Source organism: Anopheles bellator, chromosome 2 (genome assembly GCF_943735745.2).
Source record: "Anopheles bellator chromosome 2, idAnoBellAS_SP24_06.2, whole genome shotgun sequence".
In the NCBI taxonomy this organism is placed as follows: domain Eukaryota; kingdom Metazoa; phylum Arthropoda; class Insecta; order Diptera; family Culicidae; genus Anopheles; species Anopheles bellator.
The window spans coordinates 15,278,770-15,296,218 of record NC_071286.1 but is presented as its reverse complement, the minus strand read 5'-3'; the positions used below and the strand labels follow the sequence as shown (position 1 = coordinate 15,296,218).

The 17,449-nt window shown below is 45.9% G+C and overlaps 8 protein-coding genes across 8 annotated transcripts; 5 read left to right on the top strand and 3 right to left on the bottom strand.

The window, feature by feature from the left end:
- Positions 1–2,416: 2,416 nt before the first annotated feature.
- Positions 2,417–4,024, top strand: LOC131209865 (chitobiosyldiphosphodolichol beta-mannosyltransferase). Its single transcript, XM_058203015.1, has 3 exons — positions 2,417–3,045; positions 3,112–3,672; positions 3,739–4,024. The coding sequence occupies exons 1-3, from the start codon at positions 2,498–2,500 to the stop codon at positions 3,950–3,952; spliced, it is 1,323 nt and encodes a 440-aa protein (XP_058058998.1). The 5' UTR covers positions 2,417–2,497; the 3' UTR covers positions 3,953–4,024.
- Positions 4,025–4,166: 142 nt separating this feature from the next.
- On the top strand, positions 4,167–5,655 carry LOC131208968 (histone-lysine N-trimethyltransferase SMYD5). Its single transcript, XM_058201918.1, has 2 exons — positions 4,167–4,606; positions 4,669–5,655. Exons 1-2 carry the CDS (start codon positions 4,182–4,184, stop codon positions 5,429–5,431), a joined length of 1,188 nt encoding a protein of 395 aa, XP_058057901.1. The 5' UTR covers positions 4,167–4,181; the 3' UTR covers positions 5,432–5,655.
- Positions 5,431–6,515, bottom strand: LOC131208969 (DDRGK domain-containing protein 1). The gene is made up of 3 exons (XM_058201919.1): positions 6,387–6,515; positions 5,838–6,328; positions 5,431–5,772 (listed from the first exon to the last, which is right to left on the bottom strand). Exons 1-3 carry the CDS (start codon positions 6,472–6,474, stop codon positions 5,509–5,511), a joined length of 843 nt encoding a protein of 280 aa, XP_058057902.1. The 5' UTR covers positions 6,475–6,515; the 3' UTR covers positions 5,431–5,508.
- Positions 6,516–6,817: 302 nt separating this feature from the next.
- On the top strand, positions 6,818–7,906 carry LOC131212339 (transmembrane emp24 domain-containing protein eca). The gene is made up of 4 exons (XM_058206164.1): positions 6,818–7,042; positions 7,128–7,259; positions 7,343–7,578; positions 7,654–7,906. The coding sequence occupies exons 1-4, from the start codon at positions 6,907–6,909 to the stop codon at positions 7,801–7,803; spliced, it is 654 nt and encodes a 217-aa protein (XP_058062147.1). The 5' UTR covers positions 6,818–6,906; the 3' UTR covers positions 7,804–7,906.
- Positions 7,907–7,915: 9 nt separating this feature from the next.
- Positions 7,916–8,374, bottom strand: LOC131212340 (uncharacterized). The gene is made up of 2 exons (XM_058206165.1): positions 8,184–8,374; positions 7,916–8,113 (listed from the first exon to the last, which is right to left on the bottom strand). Exons 1-2 carry the CDS (start codon positions 8,372–8,374, stop codon positions 7,969–7,971), a joined length of 336 nt encoding a protein of 111 aa, XP_058062148.1. The 3' UTR covers positions 7,916–7,968.
- A 395-nt stretch (positions 8,375–8,769) lies between these two features.
- Positions 8,770–10,360, bottom strand: LOC131212338 (multiple inositol polyphosphate phosphatase 1). Its single transcript, XM_058206163.1, has 3 exons — positions 10,110–10,360; positions 9,083–10,037; positions 8,770–8,994 (listed from the first exon to the last, which is right to left on the bottom strand). Exons 1-3 carry the CDS (start codon positions 10,303–10,305, stop codon positions 8,799–8,801), a joined length of 1,347 nt encoding a protein of 448 aa, XP_058062146.1. The 5' UTR covers positions 10,306–10,360; the 3' UTR covers positions 8,770–8,798.
- A 341-nt stretch (positions 10,361–10,701) lies between these two features.
- On the top strand, positions 10,702–13,760 carry LOC131209289 (solute carrier family 35 member F6). Its single transcript, XM_058202322.1, has 6 exons — positions 10,702–10,830; positions 11,016–11,125; positions 11,204–11,351; positions 12,268–12,421; positions 12,792–13,079; positions 13,138–13,760. The coding sequence occupies exons 2-6, from the start codon at positions 11,049–11,051 to the stop codon at positions 13,617–13,619; spliced, it is 1,149 nt and encodes a 382-aa protein (XP_058058305.1). The 5' UTR covers positions 10,702–10,830; positions 11,016–11,048; the 3' UTR covers positions 13,620–13,760.
- A 404-nt stretch (positions 13,761–14,164) lies between these two features.
- Positions 14,165–17,415, top strand: LOC131209416 (MMS19 nucleotide excision repair protein). Its single transcript, XM_058202482.1, has 3 exons — positions 14,165–14,311; positions 14,378–16,980; positions 17,053–17,415. Exons 1-3 carry the CDS (start codon positions 14,224–14,226, stop codon positions 17,251–17,253), a joined length of 2,892 nt encoding a protein of 963 aa, XP_058058465.1. The 5' UTR covers positions 14,165–14,223; the 3' UTR covers positions 17,254–17,415.
- Positions 17,416–17,449: the final 34 nt, after the last annotated feature.

The window sequence follows — 17,449 nt, the reverse complement described above, 5'->3', positions numbered from 1 at the left end:
CGCTACTTACATCAAATGGGAGTCTAAGGGTGGTGGTGTAGGAGGTAATCTCGTGATACCGTCAAAGCCGTATTCTTCTTCACACGAATCATTGATAGAAATACAGGACTCATAATTCTCGGCACAGTCATCACCATCGTTTATGATTAAGCTTTCGTCAATCTCTGCTGTTAAATCCAACTGCGGTCGAGACGTGTGCAGTGAGGTAAATGCACTTCCAATAAACTTTCTCGTGTCACGCAGCGAGTCGTATCCCGTATGTGGAGAATTTGAAGTTTCTTGGTTAGGTATTTCTTCTGCCTGCGAAAATTCAGAATCGCTTGCAAGAAGTTCATCTTCATTGTACGGACTACATACATTGCTATCGTCGCTTTCATCATCTAATAGTGCTTGTTCCACAATTTCGAGATCACTGGCAGTCGATTGAATGCTAACTCGCGACACAGGGCTGATTGTGAGATCCACGAATGTGGATCCATCAACCTGTTGATTAGTTGTATCATTCTCTTCGAAGGATTCGTGAGGTGTGATGTCCGAATATCTAGAAGATCGAACTTGTTCCGTGCAGTTTGGTTTCTTTATAACCGATTTGATGTCAAAATCCGGCGTGCCAAGCGTAACCGTGGTCTGTATCTGCTCCTCGAATGTGTTTTTAGCACCGATAGTCCGCTCATCCGAGCCTTCAACTGTTTCGGTCGACGAAACGACATTTACGACCGGTTCCATGTGCTCTGGCACTGGAAGCTGTGCAGATAAGTCCTTATGTGCTTGTGCATTTCTCAATACAGACTTTAAAAGCGTTGAGGCGGGCGTTCGGTTGTTTTTCTTGGGACTTGGTGTTAACGTATTTGCTGCAGACAACATTCGGAGTGGAGTTTTTCGCAATGGTGACATTTGGGGAACCCTTTTTGATGCCGGCGGTGTTGTGAGATCCATTAGATATATTGATTCTCCAGTGTTTGAAACATTCATGCAGGGGGCGAACGAAAGCGAACTGTCCAGTCTAGTGTGGACTGGAGTATGTTTTTCACTCGAGATGGGAGTATAACATAGATATTCCTGCCGTTCCGTCTTCTTTTGGGTGGGAGTGTATGACATGATCATTACCGAAGAAGTGTGCAATAGTTGGCTTGGTTTGGGGGTTTTTGCTTGCGGGTTAGGGTTTGGTGTATCGTTTTCCTTATTAGCCCCAACAGCGGTGTGTACTGATTTGTGGTTCATTTGTTTTTTACGCAGAAGCGTCCCAACATTCGTGGACTCGAAGCATGCTGTCGAAATACTATGCTCGTCATTCTCGAAGCTCCAGTTCAAACTATCCGCATCCGGACGGTTGGCATGGGATTGTACACTACGAAAAGTAATCATAACAAAGTGTCATCACAAATTGTAACATTAAAACCGGGTAAAGCATACCTGTGTATTGTCCTTCTCTTGCGCATTGCTTCGAAGAACAGTTCTGTCATTCCGGATGCTGTTCTGATGCCCGTCAAAATATCATCAGCGCTACGTTTGCGTGTCAATGTATGCTTTGATTTTGGCTGCTTCATGCCTTTTTTCTTCATACCGCTTTTAGCACTGAGGCAGTAATGCCATCGAAACAAACATCCGGCCACCTCAAACCGATCCATATCGTTGAGCTTGGCTTTTGCCGCGACTGCCACCCCGTTCACTACCACAGGCCATCGTGTTGAAAGATTGATTATTTCAACCTGTAAAGTTGCGCGGTAATTAACGAGTGCCAATATCAAACCATGTCCGCTAAACATCGGAAGCTTCGACTATCGATATTTACCTCGTTTCTTTTGTTTGCAGCGATTTTGCAATGTATCCTTTCTACCTGCTCAGCATGAACACGGACCGTATTCAAAGGATGGTTACCAATTGTTACCCGTGCCGATTTAATTGTATGCCTTTTTATCTCGGCGTTATTCTCTTTCCTGAGTAAACAAATCTGTGAACCACACACTGATGCCATGTTTGAGAAATAAGATCCTTCTTTTCTTGAGTGCAAAACTTAAGTTGAAAGTATCTTGCGGCGCAATATGTAAGCCAAACGAGCACTCGGACGCTATTGACGACCGTGACGGTTGAATTCGCGCTTTTCCGTTGCTTACTGCAATGCAAAACTGCAAGAATACGTATCGCGTTTATAGCTCCTACTTTAAACTGTCAGCACTAATAGCAGCATTTTATTGATACTAATGCTTGTGATTTTTTATATTTAACATGTCTCTACACTCGTATGTTTATCTAAAAGTAGCTACTTAATCGAAATTCTGAGATATTTTGCTAGCATATTCAAGCAACTAAAAAAATTGAACGTTGGACTATGTTGCGAAAATGATGACTTAACAAACCTTGACTTGTCATAGAAAAATTGCTCGATTCCAGAGCTGCGATCAATTCTTCATATGGCCAAAACAAGTTCGTTCGCCACGTTCCGATAAGCGATGGTTTGCTGTTACTGGAATTGGACTGATACGCTTTACAGTTAATCATGAAACCCGACGGTAAAGTACAAAATGCGTGCGTCATAGTGCTGGGTGATATCGGCCGCAGTCCGCGCATGCAGTACCACGTTAAGAGTCTCTCGGAGAATGGGTTCACCGTAGATTTCATCGGCTACATAAACTCGCCACCGCTGGAAGAGATCCGCAGCAGTCCCAACGTGCGAATTCACGAGCTTAATCCTTTTCCTGAGCTTGAGCTTCCAACCATCTTAAAGTATCTTTTTAAAACGATATGGCAAGCCCTCGGACTGCTTATCACGCTGATGAGCATCCGCAAGCCGAAGTTTATCCTGTGTCAAAATCCTCCTGCTATTCCGGCGGTTATCGTGGCCTACATGTACTGTCTTTTGGCACGGTCAAGACTCATTATCGACTGGCATAACTATACATACTCCATTCTGGCTATAGAATCTCCCAACTCACCTGTTACTAAAATAGCTAAGAAACTAGAGGCTTTTTTCGGTGCCAGAGCGTCTCACGGCTTCTGTGTCACCAAAGCAATGCAAGAAGATCTGAAGGCTAGCTGGAACGTCCGGTAAGTTCTCTTCATTGATATACATCGATCATGTATCATAACTTTCGTTTATCGTCGTCTTCGCAGGGCTACCGTTTTGTACGATCGGCCACCGCAGCAATTTCAGTCTATTTCGCTCGAAGAAAAACATAAGTTGTTACTACGCCTTGGAGAAAACATAAGTGCCTTCCGAGCGGTCACGTCAGCTGAAGATGTTGGCATTGTAGAGCGGACCGCTTTTACTGCCAAATACAACAACGGAGATGTGAAGTATGTCGAAAAGCGCCCGGGTTTGTTAATTTCAAGCACCAGCTGGACACCAGATGAGGATTTCAGTACTCTGATTAGCGCTTTGGACCAATATGAACGAATGTGCAGTGAAAACCCGGCTCACTATCCGTCGCTCGTGTGTATTATTACTGGCAAAGGACCCCTGAAGGAAAAATATCGTCAAATCGTTGCAGCGAAGAAATGGAAAAGGATATCGCTAGAGATGCCATGGCTAGAAAATGAAGATTATCCCAAACTACTGGCCAGCAGCGATCTTGGCGTATGTCTGCACTACAGTTCTAGTGGCTTGGACCTTCCAATGAAGGTAGTGGATATGTTTGGATGTGGGTTGCCTGTGTGTGCTGTAGATTTTCAATGGTATGTGAATGAATGTTTGGAACAATATTAAGCTCGCGTTAACACTCTTTTTGATCATTTCTATAGCATTGCTGAATTGGTTAGACACGGAGAGAATGGTTTCGTCTTTCAGGATCATCAGGAACTGGCAGAACAGATTAGCAATTGGTTTTACGATTTTCCGAACAACATCGCTCTGACGAACATGAAGCAGGAAATGCAGCGACATTTAAAACAGTTTCAGTCACTCCGTTGGGCTGAAAATTGGAAAAATACTGTCCTTCCCATTTTCAATGAGTAGTAGAAGTTATTTTGCCTGAAATTATTGTTTTTCTAACAGTGCGAAATGAACTAAATTAATAAAAGAGAAATAAGCATGAAATTACATAGATGCACACCTCTCACTTTATTTCGAACTGGCAACAAAATGCAGTGTTGGGAATTGTGGGAAGTGTCAACACCGGCGACCGACTGGCTGCACTGCTGCCAAAGCAGGCTTCGTTAATGAAGCCGCGTGAAACTCGTGTTCCATGCGTTCAACAATGCAAAAAGTGATCATTAAAACGACGAAAGAGAAGGGCCGTGGATTGCACACGACGGAGGCCATTCCGGATGGATCCATTATCTTTGAAGAAGACCCTCTGGTATCGTGCCAGTACTCGTGGAATGCGGCTTATGGCTACCTAGCGTGCGATCATTGCCTACATCCACTAGAAACGGCCGAAAGAAACGCGCAACGCTTGGCAAACGATCCGAGCATTGTGTTGCCGATGCCGGAATGTTGCCCGGTGGAAGCGACGCTGGGAAATCAAACAAAGTGCGATAGGTGCGGAATAATGTACTGCAGTTCGGAGTGTCTGGATAAGGCCATGCAGCAATATCATGCCACAATATGCCTTGGGCTGGAGAGCAACAATGAACAGCATCCGATGAATTTATTGGTGGATTTTTGGAAGTATGTAACTTACGCGGCCATAACCTTTCCATATTTATGCTCAGCATGAACGACTTTTCCAGGAAAATGCACTACCCGCCAGAAACCTGTGGTATTATGCTGTTTGTTAAGATAGCTGGCATGATTCTGCAGTCCAGCAATCCGGACGAAATTCAACGGCAATTGCAAGACTTTGTTCACGAATCGGTGAATGAAGATCTTCGTATTTTCCACAAGATGCTGGGCGAGAAATTCGTGCAGCAGATTGAGCAATTGTACGATCTGTTCGCCGATGCGTTGAATCTTCAGTCGAACGAAAGACTGAGCTGGCTATCGTTGAGCGCTTTCAAACGTCTTATCGCTCTCGTGGGAACGAATGGTCAAGGCATTGGGACTAGTTCAATCGGTGATTGGGTGAAGAACGTATCGGAGCAAGAAATAGCATCTCCTGGAAAGCAGTTGGTTAATGAATTCATCGATGAGTTGTACGGCAAGATGGATGGGGCGGTGGGCACCTTTCTGAACAACGAAGGTTCGGCTCTTTACCATACGCAGAGCAAAATCAACCATAGCTGCGCACCAAATGCCGAAATAGTGTTTCCCCAATCCAACCACAGACTGGCACTCAGAGCTATCAGAGATTTGGCCCCGGAAGAGGAAATATTCATCTCCTATTTAGATGAGTGCAACCTGCAACGTTCTCGCCATTCACGGCAGAAACACCTACGTGAATACTATCTTTTCGAATGCCAGTGCGAGAAATGTGAAAAACAAGTTGCAGATCCCGACGAGACTTCTGAAGACGAGGATGAAGACGACGACGACGCAATGGAAGATTCGGATTAAACTTGTTACATTTGTCTATTTTTGAATAAACATTTGATTGCAAATTTTCACGTACACGATTCTTGAAACGGCTGGTCTCATGTACTCTCTGCCGCCGGAGTGAGGCTAATCAGCTGATTACTGTTTTCTGCCAATTCCGCTATGGAAATTCTGCCCCGCTGGCGAATAAACTTGGCCACCGTTTTCAGCTCGTCTTCTGAAATGTAGATGAATTTGCCTCGATCGTCGATAACACCAGTAAGTCGGTTTTCTTTCTGCAGTTCTTCAATCCTGTCGATTGCCGTTTGCACTTTCAATTTAAAGTGTGACGCCAAATCTTCGAGTACTACGATTTTGTGGTCCTAAGTAGAAAGAGAAAACGAAACATATAAATACAATCTTTCGATTGCAAGTTACCCAAACCAACCTGAATAAATTTGATAAAGTCTGCAAGACTGTTCTGCTGTTCATCGACATCTTCTTCTTCGAAACCTTCCTCTTCAACGCTGAAAGCTTGCTTCATCTTTAAATACTCCTCGTGTTCCTTCCTTTCCTTTTCCTCGCGCGCAAGACGCTCCGCTTCCTCGCGTTTTTTCTCCTCCAGTGTCTCCCGCTCGGACTGTTTCCGCCGTTCTTCTTCCAGAAGTGCATCTTTCATTTTCTGCTCTTCCCTCAGACGCAGTTCTTGCTCACGCTGTTGTTTCTTTTCGGCTTTGGCCTCCAGCTTGGCACGTTTCTTAGCGCCCAGCTTTTCACCGCCGTAATCATGTTGTGCCTGCGGTATTGTATCCTCGTCATCGGAATGCTGCACTGGTTCAGCGATTTCAGCGGCCCTAGCTCGATTCCGTTGATTCCTAACTACTTGTGCGCGACGTGGAACATTCCCTTCGTTCGGCAATGCGGCTGCTGGTGGAGCATCTAAAAGAGCAGACCATTCTATGATTAGCGCACCATTAGCGCACGTGCGATTCATTACCTTTCGATTTGTTTCTGTTGAAAAGCAGGAGGCTAAGCAGAACCACGAATAGAGCCGTCGCAATACCAAGAAGTAGTATTAAATCCATCCCGCCAGGCGTGAGCCAACCGTGAAAGCAGTGTTTATTTTCTACGCTGCTGTGACGTCTCTGACAAAAACACTTTCACCGCGCACGTCAGAATAAAATTATAATCTGAAAAGTTTAGAGTCCAGTCAATGAGACGGAAAACTGCGATAGGGAACGAAGAATTTCATCTCAATTTTGTTAGACTGGAATTCCTTAATCGCCTGCTTGCGCATATTGAACAATTGTTTTTCGTATTAAGGTTGGTCCAAACAGTTGTGCCCACCGTGAAACTAATGATCGTGACTCGGGCTGTTGACATGAGCCAATGTCATTTCAATCCGACTTTGTGCCAAATGTTGCTTTCTAGATCGATTGACGTGTCGCGAGTGAAACGAACCTATTCAACGAAAGTAACATTTTTGCTGATTTTCTCGACAGCAGAAGTGAATTAGGATGGTTCCTACGAGATCATTTCGGCTGCTAGCGGCACTGCTACTTGTACCTCTATCGAATGGATTGTACTTTCACATCGCTGAAACCGAGCGGAAATGCTTTATCGAAGAAATACCGGATGAAACGACCGTCGTAGGTACCGTATCGCTTTCGCTGACTGTGCAGACTAACTTGTTGCGGAATCTGGCTTAAACGTTCACCCGGCGCATTCTCTTTTGCAGCAAACTACAAAGTGGAACTGTACGATCCACGGTCGGGAGGTTTCATGCCGTCATCGCCCGGGATTGGTATGCATGTGGAAGTAAAGGATCCCGACGATAAAGTGATGCTTTCGCGTGTTTATAGCTCAGAAGGTATGTTTGCTCCTATCAGCCAGTGCAGGGGAGCGACAATTTACGATTGTTAACCTTCATACCTTCATGTACGCGGCTTGCAGGGAGAATCTCGTTCACCTCACACATCCCCGGAGAGCACGTACTTTGCATGTACTCGAACAGTACTGCTTGGTTCAGTGGTTCCCAACTACGTGTTCACCTGGACATCCAGGTAGGTGAACACACTATCGATTACGCCAATGTGGCCAAGAAAGAAAAGCTCACCGAGCTCCAGCTGCGCATCCGCCAGTTGCTGGATCAAGTCGATCAAATCACGAAAGAACAAAATTACCAGAGAGTAAGTATTGAGCACCATGCGTCCATGAATATCAACGTTTCCAATAAATATCGACGTTTCCGCTCTTTTGTGCAGTACCGCGAGGAACGCTTCCGGCAAACGAGTGACAGCACCAACCAACGCGTGCTGTGGTGGTCCTTGGCGCAAACGCTAGTGCTTCTGATTATGGGTTTCTGGCAGATGAGGCATCTCAAGAGCTTCTTCGAGGCGAAGAAATTAGTTTAGTTTAGACCAAAAGGCGACGAATCGAAACCGCAACTTGCAATAAACTTTGCGGAAATAAATCAACAACACGAGTTGCGGCGTCCTGTTTTGTGCGTCGAAGTAACATTTGCGAGTTCCAACGGTCAGCAATTAAGCTTTTTATTACCAGATTTCGAATCATTTAGCCTAGGGTGTGGTCATACATATCGGACACACGTTTTGCATCAAAATCCACTGTTTGATACACTTGATGTGGAATGCGTGCTCACACTTGAGAATCCTTTTCTGGCTATTGTACTTGATATCGCAGCGGCAAATAACGCAAAGAAATCTGGAAAAGAAAATTCAAAACGAGACATGTAGTGTCTCACGGCCATCGCAGCACGTACGGGGCGGATTACAAATTCGGATATGACAGGCGCTTAAGCTTGATGCGATCGTAGTTCGGTTGAAAACAGTCCTCGGTGGTGCGCACCGTAAGGCTGCATTCCTCTCGACTATTATCTCGCCGGAGGAATAGTATTGCCGTCGATGTGAAAGCGGATTTCTCCATGATCAACGGTGTTTCCAGCACAACGTCCGAAAGGTTCATGGCGCGTAGAATAATAACAGCAAGCTGCACTTTACTTGTTCAAAAATGTGTCAACAATGGGGTCAGGAATAATATTAGCGATAAACGGTATCGCTCCGTCGTTTACGGGTTCTGTAACGTTACAGAAGATAAGATTCTTCTGTCACTTGCTAATCGACAGACCATTTCGTTGTGTTGGGATTTCTTCTTTCCACGCGGTGTCGAAGCTATCTCCTACTTATATCTATCGGCGCGGTCCGATAAGGCATGTTTGCGCTCTACACCGTGTTGTGCGGTTGTTGGTGCCTAACGATAGTTTTTTATTCGAGTGCAGTGTTTCTTAAAAAGCATCGCTTTTTGTGTCGTTATTTAAAAGTTGAAAGAAAAATCAATTTCGTTTAGCAAAAAAGGTACGCAATGTAGCTGCAAATGTAAAAAAACTAAATTACAGCTCGTCTTTCGCTGCACCAGGCACGTTTGGTACGGAACACATGTCGTCAAAATCACACTGCTCGATGCGATCGGCGTAAAGGCTCCAGAAATGGTCATAATTGCAAAGCATTTGATTGCTTGGGCATCCCGGTATTTGCGTAAGTCGTTCCTGATGGTACAATCCAACGGATTTGGTTCCGTTCGGACAGCTATGTGACAAAGAGCAATAATTAAACAATAGGTGAATATTCGCCTTCAAACGTAAAATTGTGTAATTTTCTACGCATGTTAGCTTACCTGTACAGTGTAAAATATAAGTTTGATCCAAATGCATCAATCTGACTCACGCGCCATTTCCGCTTGTATCGGTAATGCTGCGCCATTAGTGGCTCACTGTCTTTGTACAACCCCAAGAACGCGAGTGATTTTAGGAGCGTTCCCGAGTGGGTAAAGTAGAAAGTAAACGGAGGTCCGCCGTCGTCGAAATGTGTAAGCAGATCCCGAAACGCCGAACACGCTTGCCGATAGGTTAGCTCATAACCGTACCCATCGATCCAGTAGTACTTTAAATCTTCGTTGAACTCCATGACCGAAATACTTTCCTTGTCGAACAGGAGACACCAGGGCGAAGCTTCTTGTCGGTTCCACGCGGTTTCGAATGCACAAGTTTGGTACATGGCACGTATCTCTTCCGGACTGACAAACGTTCCGACACGCTTCGATAGCTTCTCGACCACAGTTCGCATCTCCTTGGAGCTGCCAAACCGATCCAGCTCCTGGTATGAGTAGGGATTTTCCTTTACCTGGCGTTTCCATTTTTCACAGCCCTTGTAGAATCGCAGTACCGGATCCCGGTGCAGGGACTCCGGAAAGTCTATTGGCTCGTCGCGGCCGAAAAGACCGCGCGAAAAGTTCCGCGCACTATACTCAGCACGTTCGGTTTTCGTGTACTTAAAGTAAAACAGATTGCCATCGTAGCGCTCTGGCAGGTGGCTGCCGAATCGTGCCCGGAATCGTTCCCCCAATTGCAACAATTCAGAGCCACCCTCGCGGACGAGCAGTTTGGCATCCTCGATCGTCACCTGCGGTTTCCAGGCTTCGAACTGCGCTAAATTTTCGCGACAAATCCGCCCACTTTCCACGATGTCCTTCTGGAGATCAACGAGCGTACCGTGCATATGATCGATGATCGTTTTCGACGGGTTGCGTGTGCCATGCCGAAACAGGCCCCAGATTTTGACCAGAGTACAATCTGCAGTGTGGACAAAAATAATGCTATCAAAACGAAGGTCCCTTTTTCTCCCACGCGAAATAAATCCGTTACCGTCGATGGTGGCACTGTTCCGTAGATCCTTGTTTTGCACGTGTCGATAGGGAGTTTTCGTTCCGAGCCGGCGAAACACGGTGTCCTTCGCGTTGGCAGCACACCAACGATCAGCATCTGCTACAAGTGAAACAGAACATAGGAAACAAACAAAGGAAACGGCACAGAACCAAAGGAAGTGTGGGAGGGAAACCATTTTGCTAAAAGGTTGCAAAATTGTTTTTGGTATTTTGGTTTGCTACATTTGTTTTTGCTACATTCTTAACTACGCAAGCAATCGGATCGGTTGCGTGTTTACCATTTTGCTGCAAGCCGGTTCACGCGAGAGGGCGCTCGCAATAACCCTGATGGAAGGAATGCTTTTTTGTGTAAACACTTGTTTTTGGTAATTTGTCCAACATGATGGCATTAATGATTAAAAGTTCATCCACAGAATCGTGGACCTAATCCGTTGCAATCAATGGCAATTCTTCAGTACTCAAGTTTTATACTGCTTAAATAGGAGAATTGAATTTTTTGGGAACTCTTCACCGTTCGGCCCATTCTGCCGGAGGCAACTTCAAAACATCAAACCGCATCATTCAGTCTTTCGCCAGCATCGTGATCTGGTGTGTGTTGGATTGTGAGCTGAACCGCTGCAACAAATGCGATAAAAAAGTGAATCTTTGTTTCCTTGTTGGCATCTTCCACGTTCTTGGGTCGTCCATTTCCTGTCTTTTTTGTACGTTCGTCGACACGCAAAGGCAAACGATGCGGTTGTAGGTTCACTGCCCGTCTGCCATTGTTGTCGTTAAGCAGTGCGTGTGTGTGCTTTTTCTTACATTTTCTGGTTTGTTTATCTACGTGTGTTCGTGTTTTTCACATTCTTTGTGCCGTGGTCCTTTCATCCGCTCATATCGGGTCCAGAATTAGCATCGACCCTGTGTAGACGAAAACAAAATGGCCTGGACGAAATGGCAATTCGCGTTAGCGCTGACGATGGTTGTTACAGGCTCTATCAACACACTAAGCACAAAGTAGGCGAATTCGGATTTCATCGAAGAAATCGATTACCTCGCTGATCATGCTCGGCACTAACCTTGAATTCGTTGTAGGTGGGCCGATTTTATTCAATCGGAAGGATCGGATGGCCAAGTGCGACGCTTCGTGCATCCTTTCGTGCAGGCGTGCTCAATGTTTCTCGGAGAGTTTCTTTGTTTGCTCACCTTCAAAGCTATCTACTATCACTTGCGACGCAAGAACGTAAGTACCGTATTTTTCCGTGTATAACGCGCACTTTTTTCCCAATTTTTTTAGCTCTAAAATCTGGGTGCGCGTTATACAAGGGTAGTAAACATTTTGTCTCCTCCAAGCATACAAATGTGCCCTTTTAGGTACATATTCTATAGTATTATTGAATAAATTATAAAATGAAACACTTGTTAGGAATATAATTATCCATACAATATCGTTTTTAAGTCATGGCAGGGAGTTAAAACAGAAGTTGTTGTGAAATCATTTAAAAAATGTGGCATCAGCATGGATCTGAAGATGTCGCAATTTATGAGGACTCTTCAGAGAGTGACAATGAGGAGTACATTGAACAGCAATTGGAGAATATCAATTTGTCAGACAGCAGTGAATCTGAGTTTGAAGATTATTCCGAAATATAAAATACTAGTATGTCTTTTGCAATGTATACGCATTTTATCTTTAGTCTTCTTTAGAATATTTATAGAGTATTTAGAGTAATACATTATTATCATTTGATATTTGTTGGATATCACATATCTGAAAAATGTAAAGTAAAAAATTTGTTTTCCAATTTTGTTCTCGTAAAATATGGGTGCGCGTTATACACGGGTGCGCGTTATACACGGAAAAATACGGTAAATCCGGATTGCAAGTAAATGCTACGTTAGCACCTTGGCGGACAGGCCAGGTGTGGCTGTGACTTTTCTCCTACTGGAATAATGGCATCCGGTGGAAAGAGCAATCTCGCCGTTTCCTTTGATAGAATAGAGAAAGACCTTCCCGCTGTTACGGTCACACGGCTTATCAGCTGCATGCTATGAGGGATGCTTAAAGCGAAAATCTTACGTTATTATACTTTTTGCCGTCGGACGGTTTCCTTCGTATGCGCGTCACCCTCATCATTGTGCTCTGTTTAATCTTTCAGAATGGTGCCGAAGATCGCCACGATCTCGTGCGGGGCAATCGCGAGTTCAGTCCCTTCGTTCTGTTCGTTCCGGCGATGTGCGATATGCTGGCAACCTCCATAATGTACGTCGGGCTCAATATGACCTATCCCTCTAGCTTTCAGTTACTGCGAGGTAAGTACAACGAATCACTGATTCGTGATGTAAAGCAGTCCCTAGAAAAATCATAAACCTGCATTTGTCATGCAACAGCTTTTACTGGTGGTTTTGGCCCAATTATCTTTTGTCGGCCACATGCATGATTGTTACGACCTACAATGAGTCAAGTTTTTCACATTTCACATTGTTACATATAACAGTGTGTGTTTTTGTGTTCGTTTGCTCAACTAGCACAGCATGTTGTGCCACTAGGGCTTCTTTGGAACTGACTCATCCTAGCTCGGACCCACGAAGAGAATTACACTTTGTCCGGATCGTAACACTGCCTATGTTGATTTTAAAATGATTTTGAAAGCACTTCCAAACGGTTTGTTTTGTATTTCAGGATCGGTTATTGTCTTCGTCGGAATACTGAGCGTGGCGTTCCTGAACCGTACGCTTGTCAGACGGGAATGGTTTGGTATCACATTCATCATGCTCGGACTCGGGGTAGTCGGTATCTCTGATGTGATATCGAACGACACCAGTGGTTCGCAGTACACCCGTAACAACATTATCACGGGGGACTTGCTGATCATATTGGCCCAGATCATTACGGCAGTGCAAATGGTCTACGAAGAGTACTATGTAGCCGGTCTGGATGTGCCGGCATTGCAAGCTGTCGGATGGGAAGGTAAGAAAATGATTTTCGTTCCTATTACGCAGTGAGTCTCATCCGCTTCGTTGTGCAGGGTTTTTTGGTTTCTCCATGCTTAGCATCTTGCTCGTGCCCATGTACTTCATCAAGATGATGCCACCGTTCAACGAGAATGCCCATGGTGTGCTAGAGGATCTGCCGGACGCACTGGCACAGATCAAGAACAACTATCTACTGGTCATTGCAATCTCTGGCACGATCGTGTCGATCGCCTTCTTCAACTTTGCTGGCATCAGCGTAACAAAGGAAATATCAGCCACGACGCGCATGGTACTGGATTCGGTGCGCACGGTCGTCGTTTGGGCGGTCTCATTACTGTTGGCGTGGCAAAAGTTCCACTACCTACAGCTCGTTGGTTTCGCGGGACTCCTATTCGGAATGTGTCTCTACAATGATATTGTGATTCTGCAAACATACAGGCGAGTGAAGGTGGCATTGTTGCTCCGCATTGGACGACAATCGGACGGAATGCAAGAGGTTATTATCAATCGACAGGCGGATGAGCCCGATCGTTAGACTGATTCGTAAGACACTGTGGTAAATGTGCGGCATATTTGATCATGAAAGTTTATTTGTATAGCGTCTAGTAGCTCTTGATTGGTACTCATACACACGTGTATCAGCATTATCTCAATAAATTTACTCTTTACTGATGGATGCGACTGTTGAATGAAATTTATGTGGACTGGACTTGGACAGAAAGAGTTCAAACCGGGGTCTGGTTGTAGGCGAGCATGTAAAAATTATTATAAAATTACTGTATTTTTAGCAAAAAAAAACGAGAATTTGACCGCGCCCCTCGCGAAATTTCAAAGCGATTGACTTCCTCATCGCAGGCATATTAGAAATAGAGAAACGACAGAAAAATGCTTTCAAGCTCGGTCGAATCAGCTTTCAAACAAATTTTATCATCGGTCATCCAAGTGACTGTATTTGGTTTCGAATGATTGCAACCCTTAGTTTTAACCTGACAGCTGCTGTAGTCAGCTGTCAGCTGTTATTTTTGTTTGTGTTATCATCTGAAATCGTTGGCCAGAAGATCCCTCGTGCAACGAAGTGACCGTTTTCTTGGTTTGTTTCTAATTTGGTGCCACTATTCTGTAAATTCGGAGTTCCCAAAATGAAGTTTCCGTGGTCGCACACAACTATTGTGGATATGATAAAAAACGACCATAAGCTGGAGGAGAAATGCCACCATGTGACGGCAGGTACGCGAATGGTCTTTTGTTCTTTGTTGTGAAAACTGATTGCTTTTGGTCACGCATTGTTCGCAGATATTGCGGCAGGAAAGCTGGATATGGCAAAGTTTGTTGAGGAGCTTGGTCCGGCCCTAACACACACAGAAGCGGAGGTACGAGCGAAGGGTATGACTCTGTTATCGCACGTGTTACACGATCTTCCCTCGGACAGTTTGAATGCTGAGCAAATGAAGTTACTGTGCGTATTCTACGGTGATCGGACAATGGATCATAACATCGTCACTCCGGCGCTGCTTGATGGTGTGGAAGCGCTTTCTCGTATGAGCAACTTTCCATCTACGTCTACCGTCCCACTGTTGCAGTCTCTATTTAAACGCATTCCCTGCCAAAGTCAAAAGAAAGCCGAACGGACACTATATTTCCGCACGATAACACAGCTATCGGAACGCTTCCAGGTGGAGCTGAAAGAATGGGGCACCGATTTTCTGAACGGTGTAATCGGTGCAATCGAAAGCGAACGAGACCCGCGGAATTTGCTTTATCTTTTCGAGCACATGCCCGCTTTTATTCGCGCCTTCCCGATGTACCACCTGGCGGAGGACATGTTTGAAACGTTTGCTTGCTACTTTCCGATCGACTTCCACCCGAATCCCAACGACCCGAATGACATCACGCGGTCAATGTTGGCCGAACGGCTTGCCGATTGTCTGTGTGCGACCTCCGAAGTGGCGGTTTTTGCGGTGCCGCTGCTACTGGAAAAAATGGAAAGTAGTCTCCTTGTGGCCAAGCTGGATTCTTTGACACTACTCGTGCGGTGTCTGTCGCTGTTGGAAGTGCGGCAAGTGGCGGAACACTATGGCGAACTGTGGAATGCATTAAAGCTTGAGCTGCTGTTACCGGGAGTGAAGGAAGCCGATAAAGAACTGCTCGATGCTGGACTGACGGCCGTGCGGGAACTGTCGAGACATGCCAGCGCAGATGAACCATCGGCAAAGCTGTTGCTTGATCAGATACTGGTGAGTTTGATGGCCAGTCTCACCGATGCCAGCTCGAAGCAGTTCGAAACCAGCCTGCGTGTGGTGTTGAGCTGCGCCAGTGCCAGCGAGTTCTGCGCATTGTATGTCGCAGACAAGCTTCTCCCGATGCTGCTCGCTCAACTTAACCCGGATTCGTACATCGAAACACGCATAGAAAACAAGCTAATAGACAGTTTGCAACGGATTATGGCCGCATGCGCCAAATGGTGCTGCGTTGGAAAATTAGATCCTTCGTTAGTTGGACAGGTTCAGAAACTGTTTGTTCAAATATTGCAGCAAACTGGGACCGATGGCACCGAACAAACACGATCGGCTCTGCGAGCTGTATCTTGTGCTCCGGAAATGATATCTAGCGAGAACCGGTACGTGGTCTACAGCAAACTCGTGCTACTGATGCTCGTCTCCGACAGCCCCCAAGCGGACGCGGTGGAGGATTGCTTGTCATCGTTAGCGATCCGTTATCCGGAGGAAGTCAAAACGCTCGTTTTGTCGAAACTGATGAGCCACGATTTTGCTACCGCCGAACAACCGCTTGTACGGCGGATTTTTAAGTCGTTCGGAAAGCTGGTCGTATGTCACGGTTACACGCAAAAGATGGTAGACTTTCTGATGGCGAAAATATTTGCACAGCCACTGGACGAACGGTTGGCAATCGTCTCCATGGACACCTTAACCGATGCGGTAGAACTTGGCGGTTGGAATGAGCTCGCGAAGGGGGAGTTGTACGTGCAGTACAAGCTGATCGATCGCTTCGTAGAGTATGCGAACGATGATCTTGGCTCGGCGTATCTGCACAGTATGGCCCACCTGATGACGGCGGTGGTGAAACGTTTGCCCGTGGAAGAGCAAAAGGAATTGATCCTAAAGCGTTTGCCGCCCTTGAAACTGCAACAGAGGGCCGATTTGTACCTGGCATCCGGTTTACTCGGTTATCTGGATGAAAGTGTACCGTTGGTGGATCATTTCGAAAACCTTGTCACGGATCTGACGCAGCTGGCCCTCACAACGGACGACGAACGGGTGCGCGGTGTTTGCCACCGACTGCTCTGCAGCTTGTTTAATCGCATGCCGGACGATGAGCATCATCGCGGGGTGCTGAAACGACTGCTGACCCTGCTCAGGGGTGAACTGAAGAAGCACAACCACCAAGCGGTGCTCGTACTGAGCTGGATCGGTAAAGGTTTGATATCCCGCGGACACGACCAGGCGGGAGAAATTGTGGACGATATAGCGGAGCTGCTCGATCACCCGACACTCGGGCATGTGGCTGCCTTGGCGTTCGAAATACTGACGGTTGAGTTCCCGCAGCTTCATTTGGCGCTGGTGCGCAATCTTTTCAAGCAGAAACTGTTCGTATGGGTAATGAAGAAGCTTGAGGCAAAAATTGAACAGTACGCCGGGACGCACCTGAAAGCGCTGGCTTTCGTATTCAAAGCGACTCCACATGTCGTGCTGCGAATGAATCTGGACAAAGTAGGACCGGTGCTGCTTAGATGCCTGGCACAAGATGACGATCGAACGGTGGTGGAGGCGATGACGATAGTGCTGCGCTTTTCGCGCGAGCAGGATCCGTTCGTGAAGGATCATCTGCAAACCTTGATACCGGCACTGCTGAAGCTGATCGTTCGCCAGTCTTCCATGGTAGGACAAAAATTGACCTTTATTTGAGCAGTTGTAATCATTTTGATATTCTATTGTGCTTCCTTTTTGTAGAATGTACGCATTGAGGCGCTCGAGTGTTTGCTGTACATTTGTCAGTTTCCAACCTTCCTGCTACTGCCATTCAAGGCGAACGTGCTGTCCGAACTGCAGAAACCGCTGGACGATCGGAAGCGCTTGGTGCGAAATGCGGCTGTTGCTGCACGGCTGCAGTGGTTCATGGTAGGATCGGAACAACCGAAACCCGACAAATGAGGGCGCTCTTCTCCATCCATCACACCGTGAAGGCTTACCTACCCTGCCTGGGTAACGAAATGTGCATTTAAGTTCTAGCAGAACCCAATTTGGTTTGCCGAAAAATGCCGGGCAAATGTTGAGCGGAAGGAATGTTTGTGTCATTTTTCGCATACAATAAAGACGCACCCTGAAAAAGGATGTATGGCAATCGTTG

What these genes read in the sequence shown, in the direction of transcription:
- LOC131208969 (XM_058201919.1), bottom strand. Translation starts at nt 6,474, where the DNA reads ATGGATTTAATACTACTTCTTGGTATTGCGACGGCTCTATTCGTGGTT. An exon ending in CAACAGAAACAAATCGAAAG is followed by an intron (nt 6,329 to 6,386) that starts GTAATGAATCGC and finishes CTGCTCTTTTAG; the next exon opens with ATGCTCCACCAGCAGCCGCA. An exon ending in ACTTTATCAAATTTATTCAG is followed by an intron (nt 5,773 to 5,837) that starts GTTGGTTTGGGT and finishes CTTTCTACTTAG; the next exon opens with GACCACAAAATCGTAGTACT.
- LOC131208968 (XM_058201918.1), top strand. Translation starts at nt 4,182, where the DNA reads ATGCGTTCAACAATGCAAAAAGTGATCATTAAAACGACGAAAGAGAAG. An exon ending in TTATTGGTGGATTTTTGGAA is followed by an intron (nt 4,607 to 4,668) that starts GTATGTAACTTA and finishes CGACTTTTCCAG; the next exon opens with GAAAATGCACTACCCGCCAG.
- LOC131212340 (XM_058206165.1), bottom strand. Translation starts at nt 8,374, where the DNA reads ATGAACCTTTCGGACGTTGTGCTGGAAACACCGTTGATCATGGAGAAA. An exon ending in CGCCTGTCATATCCGAATTT is followed by an intron (nt 8,114 to 8,183) that starts GTAATCCGCCCC and finishes TTTCTTTTCCAG; the next exon opens with ATTTCTTTGCGTTATTTGCC.
- LOC131212339 (XM_058206164.1), top strand. Translation starts at nt 6,907, where the DNA reads ATGGTTCCTACGAGATCATTTCGGCTGCTAGCGGCACTGCTACTTGTA. An exon ending in GCGTGTTTATAGCTCAGAAG is followed by an intron (nt 7,260 to 7,342) that starts GTATGTTTGCTC and finishes CGCGGCTTGCAG; the next exon opens with GGAGAATCTCGTTCACCTCA. An exon ending in AAGAACAAAATTACCAGAGA is followed by an intron (nt 7,579 to 7,653) that starts GTAAGTATTGAG and finishes TCTTTTGTGCAG; the next exon opens with TACCGCGAGGAACGCTTCCG.
- LOC131209865 (XM_058203015.1), top strand. Translation starts at nt 2,498, where the DNA reads ATGAAACCCGACGGTAAAGTACAAAATGCGTGCGTCATAGTGCTGGGT. An exon ending in AAGGCTAGCTGGAACGTCCG is followed by an intron (nt 3,046 to 3,111) that starts GTAAGTTCTCTT and finishes TCGTCTTCGCAG; the next exon opens with GGCTACCGTTTTGTACGATC. An exon ending in TGTGCTGTAGATTTTCAATG is followed by an intron (nt 3,673 to 3,738) that starts GTATGTGAATGA and finishes TCATTTCTATAG; the next exon opens with CATTGCTGAATTGGTTAGAC.
- LOC131209289 (XM_058202322.1), top strand. Translation starts at nt 11,049, where the DNA reads ATGGCCTGGACGAAATGGCAATTCGCGTTAGCGCTGACGATGGTTGTT. An exon ending in ATCAACACACTAAGCACAAA is followed by an intron (nt 11,126 to 11,203) that starts GTAGGCGAATTC and finishes AATTCGTTGTAG; the next exon opens with GTGGGCCGATTTTATTCAAT. An exon ending in TAGCTTTCAGTTACTGCGAG is followed by an intron (nt 12,422 to 12,791) that starts GTAAGTACAACG and finishes TTTGTATTTCAG; the next exon opens with GATCGGTTATTGTCTTCGTC.
- LOC131209416 (XM_058202482.1), top strand. Translation starts at nt 14,224, where the DNA reads ATGAAGTTTCCGTGGTCGCACACAACTATTGTGGATATGATAAAAAAC. An exon ending in ATGCCACCATGTGACGGCAG is followed by an intron (nt 14,312 to 14,377) that starts GTACGCGAATGG and finishes CATTGTTCGCAG; the next exon opens with ATATTGCGGCAGGAAAGCTG. An exon ending in TCGTTCGCCAGTCTTCCATG is followed by an intron (nt 16,981 to 17,052) that starts GTAGGACAAAAA and finishes TCCTTTTTGTAG; the next exon opens with AATGTACGCATTGAGGCGCT.
- LOC131212338 (XM_058206163.1), bottom strand. Translation starts at nt 10,305, where the DNA reads ATGGTTTCCCTCCCACACTTCCTTTGGTTCTGTGCCGTTTCCTTTGTT. An exon ending in GAACAGTGCCACCATCGACG is followed by an intron (nt 10,038 to 10,109) that starts GTAACGGATTTA and finishes TCCACACTGCAG; the next exon opens with ATTGTACTCTGGTCAAAATC. An exon ending in TTATATTTTACACTGTACAG is followed by an intron (nt 8,995 to 9,082) that starts GTAAGCTAACAT and finishes TTTGTCACATAG; the next exon opens with CTGTCCGAACGGAACCAAAT.